The sequence below is a fragment of the Protomyctophum parallelum genome (genome assembly GCF_964188405.1).
Source record: "Protomyctophum parallelum genome assembly, chromosome: 10".
NCBI lineage: Eukaryota > Metazoa > Chordata > Actinopteri > Myctophiformes > Myctophidae > Protomyctophum > Protomyctophum parallelum.
This window is the reverse complement of record NC_139704.1, coordinates 16,953,082-16,973,185: the sequence shown is the minus strand read 5'-3', so window position 1 is coordinate 16,973,185 and position 20,104 is coordinate 16,953,082. Positions and strand designations below refer to the sequence as shown.

The 20,104-nt window shown below is 41.8% G+C and overlaps 1 protein-coding gene across 1 annotated transcript in view; it reads left to right on the top strand.

The window, feature by feature from the left end:
* The first annotated feature begins 582 nt into the window (after window positions 1-582).
* The window catches only part of sptlc3 (serine palmitoyltransferase, long chain base subunit 3), a 39,761-nt gene continuing 20,239 nt past the window's right edge, over window positions 583-20,104 (top strand). The window contains exons 1-6 of the mRNA XM_083775769.1: window positions 583-888; window positions 4,645-4,842; window positions 7,757-7,911; window positions 11,795-11,943; window positions 16,628-16,752; window positions 18,283-18,376. Of these exons, the coding sequence (XP_083631895.1) occupies window positions 769-888; window positions 4,645-4,842; window positions 7,757-7,911; window positions 11,795-11,943; window positions 16,628-16,752; window positions 18,283-18,376 (841 nt within the window). The 5' untranslated portion in view covers window positions 583-768. The remainder of the gene's footprint in view (window positions 889-4,644; window positions 4,843-7,756; window positions 7,912-11,794; window positions 11,944-16,627; window positions 16,753-18,282; window positions 18,377-20,104) is intronic.

Below are 20,104 nucleotides of genomic sequence, written 5' to 3'. Positions count from 1 at the left end.
CAGGTTCCATGTTAGCCCCTGTGCCCTCTCCCTACGCTCATTCTGTAGCTCCTACAGAATGAGCGTAGGGAGAGGGCACATATGGGGCTAGTTCCATGTAAACAGTTGGGTATTTCTCTGTTCGGAATGAATTCATTCATTCTGAATACATTCTGTGCATGTAACTGAGGCCAATGGAGTTTCATAATCATACCATCACATGTCCTGTTCAAATGAGGCACTGCCTCAGGACAATTATCTGCATACAGTATCAACAGAGCAGAAGGCATAGGCCTATATAATTTCTTTACATTTACAGTATCTGCAAAGTAAATAGGGCCTATATAGGCTACACAGTACAATGAGTATCCTCATATTATAGTGTAGACCTATATGCTATTTAATTTGTATTTGCAACTCAAAGTGTATTTTTACTTTTTTAGGTCTAAACAACTTGCCGTGTTGGTTGCAGTTTCATTTCTAGTCTGTCTAAACGGGGAAGTGAAAGACTGTGCACTATAAGTAGCCTACGTAGCCTAATCATTTTAAGGAAGATGATCTGGGGCTGGTGGTGTATTTACTTCTCTGACACAGGGGTTAAGAGGCTGTGCCAGCCAGCAGCTCCCACAGCGACGCACAAGACAAGTAGGAAGTCACCTTTGTAATGATCCTCCAAACCGGTTTCATACCTGACTGACACAAGACCAGCAGACAGACACACACACAGACAGACGGGAGTGGACTGTGGAGTCGACGCGGCTGGGTCGTGTGGATATTAAAAGAGAAGAAATGGCAAGAACAGCCAGAACACCCGTCCCAATTGTGCCTATAAACGGGAATCTGAAGTCATACCTGGACCAGACGGGACATATTAAAAACGACAATGCAAAGAAAAACGGCTATCACAAGGTGAGAGAGAGAGAGAGAGAGAGAGAGGGAGAGGTGCATGCCTGGCCGCTGTCTCTTCGACAGATAGCCTAAAGCTATTCATTACTCGGGCGGACAATTTTAAACTTATCTACGCTGCTCATTACCCCAGGAACATTCTGTGCAACAGGAACCATGTATAATTTGTCAGATAGGCCTACACTGCAAAGTTGTGATAGTGTGAATGGGACGATTTCCGTATATATACAGACTCAATATTGATCTGCATGAACACGGAAATCGCGTTGAAGTGAAGACAAGTTTAGTGGCCAGTGGCGTGGGGGAGTGGGACCCTCATACTTTCAGTACAACCCTTCTCTGTTTACCTGACTGCACCTTTCTGCGAGAGTTCATGACGCCATCAGGTTCAGGTTCGCTGGCCAGGCCAGGGGTTATCGTTGTTATTAACGTCATACGTACGTTGCTCGGTGCTACCGTAGAGCTCCAGCCAGCCGGGTGGCTGTCAAAATAGAGGAAACACCTGACCCGAGTAAAATACCTAAAATGACGTAATCGTGTGTGTGTGTGTGTGTGTGTGTGTGTGTGTGTGTGTGTGTGCGCGCGCGCGCGTGTTTGTGTGTTTTAACCATGGTTTTTATTAACCCAGACTACCCAGTCTATGGTTTTAAGTAACACATTTATCATAGCCAATTTATTTTGTGATAGAAAAATCATATTAAGAATAAATCTACTGCAGTAGGCTAACTGTTTGAAAAGTAGACAGTCTGTTAATTCATGGATTCCCAAAGTGGGGTCTGGGGTACTTGAGGGAGTTCCAGGGGGTACCTAGCTCAATTAGAGATAGAAACCAAATGGACCCTTATGGGTCTGTAACTCAGAGAGTGTACAAATGGAACCAAATGGACCCTAACGGTTCCATTTGTACACTCTCAGAGTTAAATTAACAGTGGTTTTACAATATAAATTGGGGTACCAGAGATAGAAATGCCATTAAATCGGGGGTCCGTAGGACCGTAGCATAATGCGTGTGAAACTGGGGGTCCATGAAATGAATGTGTTTCGCAATCACTGCTATAGAGCCGTAAAAATCCTCCCCATGTTTTCAAATGGGGGGTCCGTGGCCTAATAAATGTTGATTTGGGGGTCCTTGACATGAAAAAGTTTGGGAACCACTGTGTTAATTGTTTTATATTAGTGTGGACTCTTCTTTTCGCAGATAAGTAAGCCTGGGCCTGAGGCTAGTGTGGACTGGGCTGATATTATCTTCATTTTGCTTTATTCATCCTTCCCACTTTTTTGTGTCTCTTTTACTTGAAAGATCATGTAGCTATTCAACTTTGAAATATATTATACATATATATATTATAAATGTATGCATTTATCTATCTTTAAAAACATATAATCAGTGGGGAAAATGTGTTGCTCCTAGTCTTTCATATACGGCTCTGCCACATGACATGGCTGGCTCCCTAGCTGAATGAAAGAGGACACAGTGGTTGAAGTTTAACCCGATGACCAGGTTTTATTACCCTCAAAATAAAGGCTATAAATGGGGGTGGGAGTGGGTGGGAGGGTGGCCAAACAAAAGACCAAATAGCCTAAACTAGCTGGCGAACAAATAACGTAGTGTAATGTAGGGAGCTTCTTTTTGAGTGGTGTGCTGTACCACTCCTATAGACTCCCAATGTGTGTCCCTGGCTGGCTGGCCGTCCCTCCGAGCACAGAAATTGCGTGTCACTGTTTGCGTAGCCTAACACACACACACACACACAGGGCAGGGAGGAGGGCGGGCTTGTAAAGTACAGTACAGTACTACAGCAGTGTACAGTACAGCAGCACTCAGTTCAGATGGGTCTGATTTTTTTGTCTTTTTAGCCTCAAACTCGGACTCACCCTCCCCTTCTCAGAACTTGACTACCCAACTAACTCATAACCCCAACTTGGAGCAGCGGCTCACTCTCGTGGTCATATACATCCAGGAAAGTTCCCCAGCCTAGTAGTCCTGGTCTTTGATAGGCATGTCATAGCCTAGCTTTTGACTATCCCTGGCAGTACGCCTGTTCTGGCCTGGTGCCTTTTGAAGCTGTTGGCCAATGGCCAGTTCGAGTCAGACCGTCCTGCAACTGTCTGGGTGTCTGGACTCTGGTGGTGCGTTGTGTGGTCATCCATACTTCAGCTCTGGCTGTCCTGTCCAAGATCAACAATGCAAGGTGGTTTCTTGGGCCTGTTGTGCACTGCAGCATGCCATGAGAAAGAGAGATATCTGCAGGTCCCTGCTGGGACCGCTCCACCACAGTCAGTCACTTTGTGGGTGAAGCGGGGTGGTCCTTGTCTTCAGTTCCGCCCTTGGTCTTGGTGGAGCTCGATGGTGTTCCTAAACGGCTGAACATTCCTTGTACGAAGGCCTCAACCGGTTCTTGGTCAGGCCTCAACCAATAGCATAGAAGGGTGTGTGGCCGATCTTCACTTGGCTGTTATAGGCTGTATTATTCTTAGTGAGTCAGATGGAGGCTTTGACTGTATGTTGCCGTGTCTAACCAGCCACCATTGTATGATATTGCACATCTAAACTAAAAACTTTCCATTAAGACAGATGCTGCCTGGCTAGCAGTGAGTTGGGAGACAAATATCAAGCCCACATGTGTGACCCACAACCATTAAAACGGACTACAAATCTTCCCCCATTCAGCATGACAAGATCTGAATTCCACTTTTGCTAGCGATGGTCATTCTCCTGCATTTGAACATTTGTGACTAGGCCCACTTGTCGCTTGTAGTTCACCACATTGGACTTGATTGACTGTCCTTCATTGGTGTAAGACGCTTTCCTGATTGTTCATTGACTGGTAGTTTTGAACCACTTCTGTGGGTTCACATAATTCTTCTAGTTGTTTATATGTAGGCCTACAGAATAAGCAGATAAAACACTACATTTTATCGTGGTGAATTTTCATCATCAGGATAATTTCAAATATCATCACATGAGTGACTTGAAAAAGCTGTCTAGCTCACTATCATACTGTAGCAGTGTTCTTACCAAGAGAGTGTGTGGTACCAGTGGGCACTGTGCACATTCTCATTTTTCACACCTCTACGAGCATAATTAAAGCCTGAAAAATGTAATAATATGCTGACATTCTTTTGTACTGCAAACTGTGTTGAAAAGGACCACAATTTTACCCATCATAGTGCTTCACTAGAAACATTTATGTCATTGCTATTTTACCAATTACCAGGCACCTGAATGTATAATGAAATTGCTCTTATCATATTAGGAATATACTATAGGACATATTTGATTTGTTTCCCTTTCTACTTCTTTGAAACTGGAAATGTTAGGAGCTAGATTGTACAACAAATAATTGGATCTGATATGATTACCATTTCCCCCCCCTGCTATCCTTGCTGTACCTCTGTCTTTGTGATCTGAAAACAAAGCATTTACGAAAGCATTTACGAAACATAACTACTGTAAGTGAACCATGTGGAATGCTTGGATAACATTTTTATTAATGGTTTTTCCCACCTGTTATCTGCTGGGTGTTGACAAGAGTCTTTCCACTAAAACGATGTTCACAATGAAAAGATGAAGGGTTTATTTATTATTTACAATGTATGGTCAAAAGATCAAAGAAGGTCAAATAAATAATTTCATGAATCACAATTATTTAATCGTGATTAATCCACCATAAGCGAGCCGTCTTGTGCAGTAATATAACTGTCCTACAGCTGTAAGATAACTCTTGTACCTCTCGTGCTTGTTTTCTTTTTCTTCAGACAAATGGAAAAGAGAATGGAGTTGCCTCCACCTCCAGGCAGACTAAGTACGAGATCTATGAACAGGCGCCCATGTATTTGGCTGTCATGACATACCTGGGCTTTGGCATCCTCACCCTTTTTGGTTACTTCAGAGACTTCCTCAGGGCCGTGGGCCTAGAGAAGTGCCATGTTGCCCAGGAGAGAGAGGAACAGAAGGTAGGAATAATGTGCATACAAAAATCGCACGCACAGATATGACTGCAAAAGGTGTCAATTTAAACATATACGAACCCTAGCGCCCCTATTTTGGGCATGTCATAAAAGGGGAAAATTCGACGAAAATAGCCGATCTACAAGCTTGTGAGCTTGTAGATGGACTATCTTCGGCAAGGAGATTTGGTATAGAGGTGGGCTCTCTAGTCGGCTAAGTACATTGGCCCCGGCGGTCAGTGAAGTAAATCATGTTTACGTTTTTTAATCAGAATGTAAAAAATATATCCATAAGGTTTTTGTTGTTGTTGTATACCACACACACACATGCCAGTGGCCCCACTATGTGCATGTGTGCCTTTTCTTTTGTTTTATTTCTACAGTATAATTGCTGTAAGTTTTTACCCTCCCCCTTGTCTTCACTTCTATGTTGCCATGGCTGAGACAGGGTACCATAGAGGATAGCTGTTGGAAGAGAGCTAATTAATTCCCTGTGGATTCAAGTTATTTCTATGCTGCTCTGCTTTTTGGATCCTTGATGAGGTCTGAGTGGTGTTTTAGTACAGGCGTACTAGTGTAGTGTTACTGTAAATATGAGGGGTACATTTATTGGAGATTTTACTCCTTAAATCCAGAATTCACAGAATTGGACGCTTTGTTTTCTCCGTTGGATATTTGTGTTTAAAGCCATTGAATATTGAAGTATTGATATATTTCTGTGTCTTAAGTTTTTCTTGACACCAGCCGAAGTAGAGCTTAGATCAGACCCAAGAAAACAAGCCCAGCACTACCCGAGCCTGTGCGCATTCTGAAACATTTTCTTACGATGTAAAAAGTCTGATTGATTTAATGTATGTTTATATTATAGTTATTTGCTCAAGGAGACACATTCAATGCATTATAACATTGTAACTACTAACTACAGTATGTACAGTAGGCTGTCGACCGATTATCACATCAAATAGCTTACTAGTATCCACCCCAATTTAGAAAAAGAAAATCAATTATATGACCGGCCCAAGGAAATGGAGAGAAATTCTTACTGGCCCCTGCCCCGACCCTGACCGCTGGGCCGGTCCGGGCAGAGGCTCAAACCTCTAATTGGCATGGTTGATTTATTGTGTTGCAATTCTTGGGAAGTTTACTTTGAACCCTGTTGTAGTAGGGACCTGCCGTTTACAAGACATGTTCTGCTCCCTCTTTTTATTGTATTGTATTGTATTGTCTGTCACATGACAGTGACAGCTTGGACAGTTCAATCCAATCCAATAAAACTTGGAGAGAGCGACTGGAGGCTTAGAGTGGCCATCTGGGGAGCAGAAGGTTTCCGGTTTGATCTTTGTCTCTTCATGGCTTTTTGTTAAAGTGTCCTCAAAACACTGAACCTCTCTAACCACTTGCTCCACTGATGGGTGAATGCAGCACTTTTTGTTAAGTGCTTTGGATAAAGGGGCTATAGAAATCCAGACCATTTACCAAGATAACTCGGGACCTGTGCTTTTCTAATGTCAGTCAAACATAACCAGTTTGAGTTGAGGCTTAGCTGAGATGCTGGGGCTAAAACTGAGAAGAAAGAAATATATACTCTCTGTGTGTGTGTGTGTGTGTGTGTGTGTGTGTGTGTGTCAGTCAACTTTATTATTATTTAAAGCGGTGCTGTGTAACTGTCTTGTAAAGAATGACGTTTAATTTAGTCCAATCTGTATGGTAGAGTATGGTAAATGGTGCATTTATACACCTTTATCCAAGGCACTTTACAGAGATTGTGCATTACATTCACCCATTATGATTTGCGCACACATTCGCACACCGATGGCAGCGGAAACCATGCAAGGCACCAACCTGCACATCGAGTCTTGCTCAAGGACACTTCGACACTAACTCTGGGGGAGCCCGGGTTTGAACTGGGAACCTTGCGGTTCCTATGCGGTCACTCTACCCCTGATCCACTGCCGCCCGATTGTTCATATTGTTCAACATAAACTTGTACAATCGGGGTGGTTCTATTTTGTCTCCCTGCTCTTAGATCGTGTCAAAGTCACGTGTCACCTATAGACACAGGATCTGACACGAACTTTGACCTGATGGTCAAGATTCAATTTATTCATGAGCAAGCAGGTCGGCTATATGAGCTCAATGGTAAAAAGGTCAGCACTTGCGCTGGAGACCGGGTTAAAATCCGAGGTAGAAGAGGAAAGTTTCACAGTGCAGCTTTAACGTCGTAACCACAGTCAAAGGACATTTCCAGTAAATAATTTGACTTTTACTATAAACTTATGATTTGGCACTAAAAGTGAACATTTGAAGTCATTTAATGCAAACCTCCAGTCAGAGACCTTTCAAGTCACTGAATTCTCGCCTCTTTAAACTCCACCTCACCCCTAGCACTACTCATTCCTTGTACTTTGTGCAGCCTATTTGTGATGGATGGCATGCTATGCTATAGTTATACTGGTATGCAGATATATGTTGGTTAATTGTTCACATTATGTTGTAATTTTGATAGCCATAATGTTTTCTTGACCACAAATGCCCAGTAATGTTATTTAGTTATGTTTGCCTGGAACCCTAGATACTTTGTAGAGCTTAATTATTTGCTTTGCACTCTGATTATTTAACTGACCATTTTTACACACTTTTTGTTTGTGCCATTCTTTCTGATAAGATGGTCTGCTAATTCTAAATGCTTAAATTGTGAGTGTAGCATGCATGTAGCATGCATGTTTCTTTTCTAGTTTATACACAAGATCTTTAAAAATAAATGTTTGGAAAATCTGGCCAGAATAGTGATACCAGGGTTAATGTGATTACTGTAACTAATAGTACCATGCATTAAAATGCTCCACGGACGAAATGCATTATACTAATGTACATGTATCCATCAATTGGTCTTGATGGATATTTTTCCTTTTGGTCACAGCACTTTGTGCCACTTTATCAAGATTTTGAGAACTTTTACACGCGCAACCTGTACATGAGGGTACGAGACAACTGGAACCGGCCCCTGTGCAGCCTCCCAGGACCTGTGTTCGACGTGATGGAGAGGGTGTCCGATGATTACAACTGGACATTCAGGTACTAACACTGACTCATTATAATCATCATGCTTTTACACAAAGTATATTGTTCAATTCAAGAACTCTGTGGTTTAGCTCGACCAGAGACCCACTGACTTCCATTAGAATAGTAACAAATATTATATTCCATAATCTTGGGGAAACAAATTAGTGGACGTACAGCACCGAGTTTGTACGAAACCAATTAAAGACAACATTAAAATTAGAGCAGGTGTTAGCTCTGGTTAGAGATGAACTAACAAATTCTTATGACCTACGGCGAGCGTCAAGTAAGTATTTGGCGAACTGCAAATGTATCCGCTGAAGCAGACAGATTAATGGGTAGGCGATGTAATGTATTTGGCCTGGGTTGCAGCGGGGACACCAGGTTCTCAGTAGCGGATTAAGGCTGAGCACGGCATCCTCCTGCGGAACACAATTATGGGAATAGGATATAAAAAGGAACAGAGCTATGGGGGAAAAGTGGGATCAGGTAAGAGAGATACGGAGGCTTACTCTAAGATTGAGAGATTTCAAAACCCCTTTTGTGTCTTGGCCTCTTATTGTCAGTTATGCTTCCCTTAGTGAGGAGAAAGCAGCACAACGATACTGTTTTGGTGCGCAGGCTTCTGTGCACTCGCTGTATAACTGTAGAAATCATGTCAAGAAAGACTATCTCTCAAACCTGGCTTACAATGTAACCTTCCGGGTCAACTGATGCAGAGAACTCCTGCCGAACCTATAGAATCTCTGACACTATTAGGGATGCACCGAAATTGAAATTCTTGGCCGAAACCGAATACCGAATATAGGAAACAGTTGGCCGAAAACCGAATACCGAATATCCGAATATGATTAATATTATACATCTTTTTTCCTACCATTGCTGTCATGGCCGTACCTTAAAGCTACCTGATTTATTTAAAATAAATGATTATGGCAAAACTTAATAATAATCACTATTATGGGTCCATAAAACATTTATTCAGCCCTTTTGAATGCATTAATTGCATACACTATTCGGTGATATATTTTCTGCCTATTCGGGCCGAAACCGAACATTTTCTGCGGCTGAATATTCGGGGCATCACTAGTTAAAATAGTATGTTTATACAGAGTAAGTACAGAATAAATAATCTCTCAATCACCGGGTAATGACTGTGACACAGTCCTGTATCTGAAAGGTCAGAAATGCAGTCCTTGCAACCACAATGTTTCCAGCCAGACAGGTCTAGTCCAGAATGCCACTTAAGCACTATAAATACTTTGTTGTACAACAAATAGCAAAGATTGTTGACCTACAAGCTTGTAGATGTAAATTGAAAGATTTAGAAAAGCTTTTGCCTATAATGCCATGTTGAAAGTGGTTATCACTTAACATACCTACACCCGCACAGTATCATTGGTATGAAGTGTAACTGAATATCGCTGTTTTAGTATCCTCACTTTACCCATTAACCTGAGTTTGATTCTACAAATGTTATATTATGGTTATGGCAAAACTTAACTTAAATAATAATCACTATTATGGATCCATAAAACATTTATTCTGCTCTTTTGAATGCATTAATTGCATACACTATTCGGTGATATATTTTCTGCCTATTTGGGCCGAAACCGAATGGGCCGAAAATGCATATTTAGCCATTTTCTGCCGAATATTTTCTGCGGCCGAATATTCGGTGCATCACTAGACACTATCTATTCTATATTGGAGAAGTTGTCACATGGCGCAAAAGATGTGCGCACTAGCCAATGAAAAGATGTGCGCATGAAAAACAGTTCGCATGAAAAACAGTTCGCAACCCCCCCCCCCCACCCCCACACACTGTAATGTGATCTCCCCTATGGATCTCCCTCTCCGCAGAGAAACCTTACCTCACGGAAGGTCGCCTCACCATTTCGCTTATTCCTTCTAAATCTCTGTATTTAAAATATAGGTTGCTCAGCGAATGTCTTAGTTACATGAACATTCTTCTTAGAAACTACTTGGTTTGAGCCTAACTACTACGATTAGACAGATCGCGTTTGTTATTTCGCTACTGCCAGTACTTCTGATTGCACGCACACACACACACACACACACACACACACACACACACAACACTACCCCGTGTCCCACACACACACAAGACTGCCGCGCGGATTTAAGCTGTCAAACCATACAGCATTGTCATATTTAAAATATATTTAAAATCAGCCTGCTGCATCCTCCTAGCTGTTGTGTGCTAAGCTAAATCATCATACAGAACAGTCAACACGGCATTGACCAGGGTTGCCACATTGGCTGAGAGGGAAACAAGCAACCAGGTCCATGAAAATGTTAACAGGCCAGATCAAGTCAGAAACTGTCAAACATTGTCCAATGTTGTTTTAGAGCAGTGGTTCTCAAACATTTTCATGTCATGGACCACTAATATTCTATATATATATATATTATATATATATTATATATAATATATATATTTACTATATATATTTACTATATATACACACCGGTATATATACAGTGTACACAAACCGTATATCTAGGTGTGCCCCCAGATTTTTAGGCTATGAAAAGTGTGCCCTGGGACAAAAAAGGTTGAGTTAAGCGGTGCCCAAAAGGTAGATCACGATCTCGGCTAGCCCTCCAAGCAGAACCAAATGGTACTGAAGTTTCTGACTTTTTGACGACACAGACCATTGGGTCCTGTTCCAGCAGTACCATGCCACCTGGTACGCAGACATACATAAAACATAAACAACGTGTTTATGGCCTGTCTGCGCTCTTTGACGAAATTTTTTCGTGTGAGGGTTTCTGAATATGTGAAGTATAAGTACCCATACATGCTGCTGCGAATATCTCCTGTGGCGCGGAAGCCGTTAAGTATTTTTAATCTTTGTTTGACCGATTTGGTCGCTTTGATTCTTCTCTTCCTTCCTTGTTTATTGACACCTCATTGTACCGCCTATCTGGCTAGCTAGTGGCGCTATAGCTATGACAAAGCAGATCAGAGGCAGGGACGTAGCCGGCCCAAGCCAACCGCACACCGGGAGGCGGTACAATAAACGGTAAACAAACAAGAAGAAATAAAGTGACCAAATCGGTCAAACAAAGATTAAAAATACTTAACGGCTTCCGCGCCACAGGAGATATTCGCAGCGGAATGTATAGGTACTTAAATTTAGAATAACTCAAAGAAAAAAAGGCCGTCAAACGCCGCAGATACGGTCTTAGAGAGAATATTTATGTCCGCGTTCCAGAATTCCCATACGAAAATATAGTTATGAGCAGGGACCCTACATAAAACTCATAAAAAATTCAGAAAAGCTTTATGGAGGGTTCCGAGAGGGGCTAGATCTCGGCCAGCGCCAAAAATGCTCCCCGACAGCATAATCGGAGCAAATACCGGGCAGTGTGTATGAGCCATAACGTGTTGACTACACTACACTACACTAATAAGGACACATAATAATAACTAATAACCCATCCGTTACTACATGTGGAGTCAACTCCCGCAATTTCCTTCTTCCCATAGTGCGCGGCAAAGTAACTCTGGGATGAATTCTAGTACAGTACAATCCTCAGTGTTTATTTAACTCTGAGGGTGTATACTTGTACACAAAATGGATACATTAGCACAGAGGTTTCTTGCAGTGTACGTGTACGGCTGCTGGTACTTTCTGGACAGTAGAGGGAGATTGACCTCATGAACTGTTAAATTGACTTAAGGTTTATATTAAATCAGTTTAATATAAACCTTAAGTCAATTTAACAGTTCATGAGGTCAATCTCCCTCTACTGTCAACTGTTCCAGTTCCATGCCAAAGGAAACCATGCTTGATTGACATTGCAAACTTAAAATCTACATTGTTGTACATTATAGCATTATGATTAGCAGTGTTTTTCATGTTGGCAGGTTAACTGGGAAGCGAATAGAGAATGTCATCAACGTGGGCTCCTACAACTACCTGGGCTTTGCGGAGAACAACCCTGATTTCCTGAAAACGGTGGCCGACACAACGCTCCGGTATGGGCTGGGGGTCTGCAGCACCCGACAGGAAGTGGGTGAGTCATCCTTTTAACGCCTGAAATGAGTTTCTCTTTTTATGCAGCTTGAAGAACGTTATGATTTCCCTCTTCACTGTGAACCACTAATAACTGTTAATTTTCTGAAGCGTAAAGGGGAAAAGAAGTCACCCATTTTATAGTTTTAATAAAAAGGTGCTTTGTCCACTCACAGTAAGCCCTATATACTTTGTTGTACGACAAATAGGGAAAATGGCTGTTGTGTTTGACCTATTTTCGCTCATTTGAATTAAAAAACAAACGACACCTTTCGCCTATAATGACATGCCCAATAGGGATGATTAAAAGTGGTTACAGTGGATTTGTTTATTCCAGCTACTGTCATTTTAGAGGCTACAGAGCATCAATGTATTTTATCGGTTCAGGTACAGAAATGCTAGAACACTGCTGTGCTGTGCTGTCGGGATACCAAAATGCGTAACCATCAAATGGGGAAACATGCACCATCATTTATTAGCTTTCTCATGAATTATACTGCTCGAATCTTTAATTATCTTTCCAGCGGCTGCAATGTTATATGAATTATTCACCCTTTGTTAAATTATGTACAGTTTGGGGCATAGGCAGAGATCATTACATACTTGCCCACACTGAGCGGTGGGGAGGGGGGGTTATCATGGTGTAGTGTAACATTACGACACGCCTCAGATATAAAAATAGGCCATGGAAGATCTGAGCTATATGGCAGAGTAAGAAGGGACCATATCTGAAAGCATGGGTTTGTGGCGTCTGATGTATAGAATTTTAAATTATATACATTTTATTCTCTGAACTTTGATCCAGCCAAAGTCTTTGTGCTCAGGGTTCTGGAGAATCGTGTTCCAGTGTCTTGCTGTTGTATAAGGTGTATAAAAAAAAAAGATGAATGGCTCCCAACTGTGTGTTTATAGGTCAGGACTGGTGTTGGCGTAAACAGGTGTGTAGTGTACAGGGGAGAGAGAGCACACAGTGTCATGTACTCACTGTCACACATGCTTAGCAAAGTGTACCATGTTCCTGCTTTGCTCTGTCATTGTGACTTGTAGCTGAACAGCCTAGCTAGCGCACCACACACTCAGTGATTTATGAGCACAGGCTATCTGACGGTGATATATGACTTGCTGTACTTCTGGCTCTCACACAGGGGAGTGGGTTTGTTTAATTTTTTGCACTGAGAGCTGCACGCTATTAGAGAATTGACAGACCTCAGAGTAATGGTGCATCAGCAAATCAAACTAATCGATTTAATTGATTAGAAAACGATTATCAATTTGAATAAAATAACCGATTTTCTAATCACGAGTGACACATGAGCTTGTAAATTGGCTATTTCAAATGTTATATATTTGTGCGACACTGTTGTACGAGTATAAAATCGATATAGACAATTATAAAACAAATCTATTAAAATTATCTATCAATTCCCCCCACCGCCTCCCCCTGTTGATATGTTGATAGGCCTAATATTTGATTAATTTAAAGGGTATTGGATATAATTAGAAGACGATCAATAGTTGAAGCCGTACCTCAGAAAAGGAACCCAAGGAATAAAAGTACAGACAGTACATGAGTGCAAATATAAAGTCCCCTCCCTTGCACCATCCATAATTAATTTATGTTTATTTATTTATTTATTTATTTATATGTTTACTGTATTCCTCTTTCAAAATGTGCCTGTTTTTGAGTCCTTTAGCTCAGTGAGAGGGTTAAGGAATAACAAGCATGTATATCCCGTGAGACCTTATTAAGCATCAATTATTAAACACCCCAGTGTCTCTATTAGAGCAGCAACGCCGTCATAGTCCATGAGTTAGTCCACATGCGGTACCTTTATTCTGGGTGGAACATACTCCAAACTTAGGTGCTGCAAAGCATTCTATTCTGGGTGGAAAATACTCCAAAGTGCTGCAAAGCATTCAATTCACTCAAAGTGCAAGTTATATTTGGACATTAAACACATTCACCACCGCTCGCGTAGATTTACGTCAAGTCTAATCCAATGGTTAAGCGCCGATGACGTAAATTTACGTTATGTGGTCTTTTCAGCGATTTACGTTACACCAACGTAACGTATGCATTGGGTTGCGACAGATACAACAGGAAATGAAACAGAAGTGAACATTTTGCCTGCCGTCCGCCTCCATGTTATCAGATCCGGATAAATGCATTTATCTCTGATTATTTTTCCTACATCCGGTTCACATCTCGGGCACGAGTGGACCTTCAAATTGAGGGTTACACTGAAAAACATGGGGTTTTGGAAGAATTAATGAATTAATACCTGTCATTGAGTACGTTAGCTGTTGTTAACTTTCAAAATTTTCATTTGGAAAAGTCCCCTACAAAAAAAGAAAAAAAAAAAAGAAATGTGTAAATTGTTGCAGGGTCAAATGCGACAATTTATTTCACAAATTATTCAGAACTTGTTACTTTGATCTTACCAAAGTAGATCTCCTTACTAAAGCATACAAAGCCTTTCCCAACCTGTCTTACTTGCTACATGAACTGCTATCAGTTCCTGTGTCGATGCATTTTTCTTGGGGTGTGGAGTGGACTCTCCCATGGCTTTATGAATACATGGCATCATGTGATCGATGTTATTGTTGGAGTGAGTTTGAAAAGAGATGTGTTAAACATTCGTAGACGTATGTTAATGCGTAGCCAGCCCTTTCCTACTGTTCACACAATGATTAACAGAAATTAGACTGAGGTGCGACCAGCAGTTATCACAGCAGTTAAGCCCGTGTTTAATTATCATGACGGTAGTAGTGATGGCATGCACGGCTAGATGTACAATCAACTAGTCCAGTGATTCTAAAAGTGGGGGCTGCGGCCCCCAGGGGCCACCGGGAGGGATATATATATATATATATATATATATATATATATATATACACACACACACACACACGTGATCGGAAATCGGTGCCCATCACATGATTTTCTAAAATAGTGCATAAGTGTTATCGGCATGTCTAGGTATCAAAATCTAATGATCGGAGTCGGAAGCAAAAAACATGATATACATGTATATGTGTGTATATGGGGGCCGCAGCTGCTTTGAGGAAACCCGTCAGTCATGGTTGCTTAGAAAAGTAAAATTATAGATTTTAATAGAGGTTTGCAAATACGATCACCGCCACCACCTCTCTCCACACTGCAGATGAACATTTGCAATATTTATTTGGCATTCGCGTCGACAACATTGGTTGGCAGATGGATGAACCCTGGTAATAAAACGGGTAGCGGCACCTGCTCTCTGGTCTGTTTGTTTAAACAGATGCCCATAATAACTCTAATTTCAGGTAGTTGTGATGAGGACTCTATTACCTTGGGGTGTTGGGAACCAAAGCCCCCGTATGAAGTTAGCATATCAATAAGGAGGCAAGCCTGAGAGGAAAATGCCGTATAAAGAGACTGAATGTCAATGTGGTCTGATTAAAAAAAGCTGCACATGCGGGCAGGGGCTCTGAGCCCGAGTGGTTGAGGAAATGTATGAATCGATTTGACTTGGCACGCGGCCTGATGGAAGGCAGCGAATGTAAAACACCATAAAGGGACAGTCGCCTCAGTGCTTTCTGTTTTTATACGCACCACTCAATAGCAATCCTCTCCCTTCCTGAAACTTCCAGGCTGTGGCTGTCTGTGGGCGCTGACTCTCTTTTTGTTGATATTTCCCTCCAGTGATGAACTCATTGACGTGCTATGAATGCACCGTTCACTCCAGGCCAGGTGGTGATTGCCCAAGTCAATGATATCAACCCATACTGTTAACTCTGCTTGGTCTCTATCTCATACCAGCTGGTGAAGCTGGTAATTTGAGCAATTATTTGATTTGGCTGTGGTGTTGTATTTTAGTAAGCTAGTATGTACACTGGGATAAATAGAAAAAGGAAATGACGCTTGCAGACCCGACCCAAACCACACATTTTGTGTCAGTCAATCAGATCTTTTTTAGCTAGACATTTTGGCAATACATATTTTATATATATATATTTTTTTTACCACCCTATTCTGGGGGCGAACATTCTGCGAAAATAGCATCTACAAGCTCGCAACGTGTCATCTGGTCTTTTATGGTGAAGAAAAAAAGGAGCAGACCTAGTATAGAGCCCAGGGGGACCCCAGTCACCCAAGTGTGTAACTTTTGGATACGTTTTAGAAGGCGTCTTTAGAATCGGCCTCATGTCTAAATGGGTTAATATTATAGCAGGAGCTCAGTAATCCTGTTGCCAAGAGCCAGAAATAAGATCTATATACGTATATGAACCTCGCTCATCCCCAGATGGACGGACCGACTGACCAATGAACCAAACTCAATCCTTTGAGAACTGTCACCAGTGTTCTGGTCTTATTCCTGTTAGCAGAACAGTCTTTACACTGTGGTGGAATGACCTGGGATGAAAGACTGAATTAACAGGAATTTCAAGGCACTGATGTGACTCTCTGCCATGTGACTACTAATGCTGGCTCAGAATGCAGTCACATGCACAGCTGTGAAAATGTAAGAATGCATAAAGAATGCTTACAAAACCATAACCATTTAAATACCATTGGGTCAGTCAAACACAATCATAACAGTGAAATACTGGGCTGCGTCCGGTAAATCTGACAAAACCATAACCCTGAAATACTGTCTGGACTGCACTGTGAGTGATATCATTTATCGCTATCTGTCTTGCAGGTAATCTGAGCATCCACGAGGAACTGGAGCAACTTGTGGCGCGCTTCCTCGGAGTAGAATCGTCCATGATCATGGGGATGGGTTTTGGCGCCAACTCCATGAACATCCCGGCACTGGTTGGCAAGGTATCCGTTTTTAAGCACATAGAATATCATACAGCATAGGAAGAAAAGCGCTTGCTCTATGGGCCCAACGTCCACGGAATAAGTTAATCTCATTAGCCTAGCTTTTGTTCCATGCTTGCATACGGCCTAAATTAATGAATAATAATAGTCAACTAAATTCAACTGCTAACAAATCCCCCAGCCAGTACCATTAATTAAACTTGTAATAATTAAACATTACAGTAGCCAGGGGGACGGTTGCTGTGACATTCAGACACATGGACAGGAAAGGGCAGGGGTTGTTGAAAGGCAGTGCTCAGTGCTCAGGGGCATTTATTACCCATACCCCCGGTCTGTTGGCACACCAGCACAGCTCACACACACCCACCATCACGGGTTACCAGGGGCAACACGCAGCACGACTATCACTGATTGGCCTTGATGGGAGCAGGGTGAGGTGAGGTTGAATGTGGTTTGGGGGTTTAAGTGCTGAGGATGTGGCCGTTTATGCAGCTCAAGTGGTCGATGTACTGTAGCCCCTAAGGACCATTTTAGAGATATCCCACCGCGGGGGCAGGGGGGGTGTCCCAGAGTGTACTCTCTACACAGACGGTCAGTGGTATGCTGCAGAGACGGGCTGAACTGGGCCAGGCCGTGCTGGGCAAAACTAGAGGGACAGCTGCTGGCAGGCTAGGGACCTGCCAACTGGACCCCAGGCCAAACTTGCACTGAAATGGTGTCCACAAATGCACAACAAGTCATTTCCTCTCGATTTTGGCAAACGTGTACAGTTTCAGTACCAAGCAGTTGTCATGATGTCCACGTTATCAGGGTTCATTAATTTGCATAGGATTTGTGTATAGTGAAATCTTGGTGGGATCATATTGCATGGGAAAAGTACTCACTACAGATCTTACCGCGATTAAGACACAAATGATTTCTGCCATTCTGTACCTTCTTTTTGTTGTGACTGAGCACCCCTTCAGTAGTCACGTTCATTCTGTACGATTGAAGTGCCAACGCCTCTTTGAAACATAATATAGTTCAACTTAAAGTAACACGCACTTTATGGTGAATACACACTTCTTTTTTTGCTGATGATAGCAATTTCACCTCTCTTTATTCTTTACATTATTTAGTGCCCTGGATGCCTCTGAGATGATGCAGAGCTATCCCACACTGTCCATAAACTACATTATGAGCATGACCTCAACTAACATCAAAAAGTGTCCAGGCAGAGAGAACGCCGTCAATCTTGTTCTCGTTGCAAAAAAAGTGTTTTGCAAGAAATCTGTGTGTTATTTTAATGGAATCAATGCTACTGCAGGGGCGTTTTTTGTTCATGTTTAAGTAACTACTTAATGATATTTAAGTTTGCATAAACATTTTCTGTCCATTATTCATCATCATCATATTAGTGTTATTTTACAATGATAGTGAGAGAATTTCATTTGGCCCCATGTTTTTTAGCAGTATATTGCAAGATAATTGTGGAGCTTGAAGGTGATTTATTTAGATTATAATGACTCTTTGCTCTTTGCTGTTATTCAGGGCTGCTTGATACTGAGTGATGAGTTGAATCACACGTCTCTCATCCTGGGAGCCAGACTATCGGGAGCAACCATCCGGGTGTTCAAACACAACAGTAAGTACAGCCAGAGTCTTTCATTGTAAACACCTTACTCTGCTTGCCTTTGTCACCCCAGTTCAACACCAGTTGCGTTAAAAGGGCTGTAAGTGAAATGTTTTTTTTGTTCAAATAACGTAAATGGGTTCAGTGACAGGGGTCTTCCTGTCTCTCCAGCTGTTTAGTAAAGGGATGGAACGATACAGGATATCAGTGACATCGGAAGTGGTGAAAAACCGAAAAACTTTGCACTGGGAAACTATCAAATTGAAGTTGATAAATGATATTTGTGGGATCTCTCTCCTGAATGGATAAGAATGTGTATTTTCTGTTACTAAAGACCTGCAGAGACAGCTGTTACTGGCTAAACACTAGCAAATGAGTATCTGAATATAGAACATTTTAATCTATGTATGTACTGTACACCTCTTATAATGATGATAAGAAGTACACTTAATGTAGTGTACACCCCCTTTAATGATAATTGATAATGTCATTATTTTTTGTTACAAAGGAACGAGGAGAGGGATTTAGCATGAATAATATAACACCCCGATATGTTCTGGCATTGGAAATCTTCCTCCCTCTCGCAGGAGACAAACCCCTGGCAGCAAATATGTACTGACAGGTACAAGCAGAGTCTGTCCTCCCTGCAGACTCTAGAGGCCTAGTGTCTGAAAGTAGAAGCCCTCGGGCATCTCCCCGGCCGACCCCTCCCATCGTCCCTGCCCCCCGGCGTTACACCCTGGCCTGCTCCACTCTCCATGCGAACACTCCTTTTATTTAATCTTGAGCACATGAACCCCATTTTAAAAAATGGCTAAAGCAGCCGATCTTACAAGCCCACACAGCGTCACGCATGCGTGTGAGCTTGTATAATAATACTAATCTCTCTAAATGTCTGTGAATGTTGTTAGTTTTTCAATTTCTTTGATTTTTCCACCCACAATGGCCAAAGTAGGGAAGCCAGGTTGGAAAATGGTTCGGTACAAGGCTTCTGTTTGCTAAGAGGGTTATACTGCTCAACTTAACAACAACAAAAGGCAGGTACAGGCATTGTGCAAACACAGTGTTGCAGAGTGCAGTTTTATGTGTGAATGCACGCCACACAAAGCATGCCAGGCAATGCATTCTGATGATGAGTGATACTACACAGTTTGAAGGGGAGAATCTGTTTACAGAGATGTGACTAAACAGGTTTGCTCGTTCTCCTAAGCGCACACACTGGAGAGCATTCCTACTGTATGTGGCGTGAAATAGTTCAAATAGATCTGGAAGAGATGATAAAGCTAACACTTTGAAGTGTAACGCAGTCTGTTGTTTGCATTTAAATACAAACAACAGACTGCGTTACAAAAAAGAAAGACGAGCTTTCAACACTTCATGGAAATCTCCTATTGAACTCCTATGCATACAACTTGCATAGGAGCGTATTAGTTAACATCAGTGACTTTACAGTTGGTATACATTCTAAACTACATTCCATGGCATAGGTATGCAGATTGGAGAAGCCATTCCTGTAGACTTCTGAGTGACACAATACTTTGGTTGTTGACATGGTCAGGTCATTATCTGTTTTGCCTTTTCCAGAATCGGGATAATATTTAACTTTGGGGTGAGAAAACAAAGATGGCAGTTTTCTATGCCCAAACTTGTGATTTGATTTGGCCATGTTAATACAGTCATACAGTTCTTTGGGGGTTTCTTGAGGTGTGCATGTCTGAAGTAAAACATTGAAACCCAACT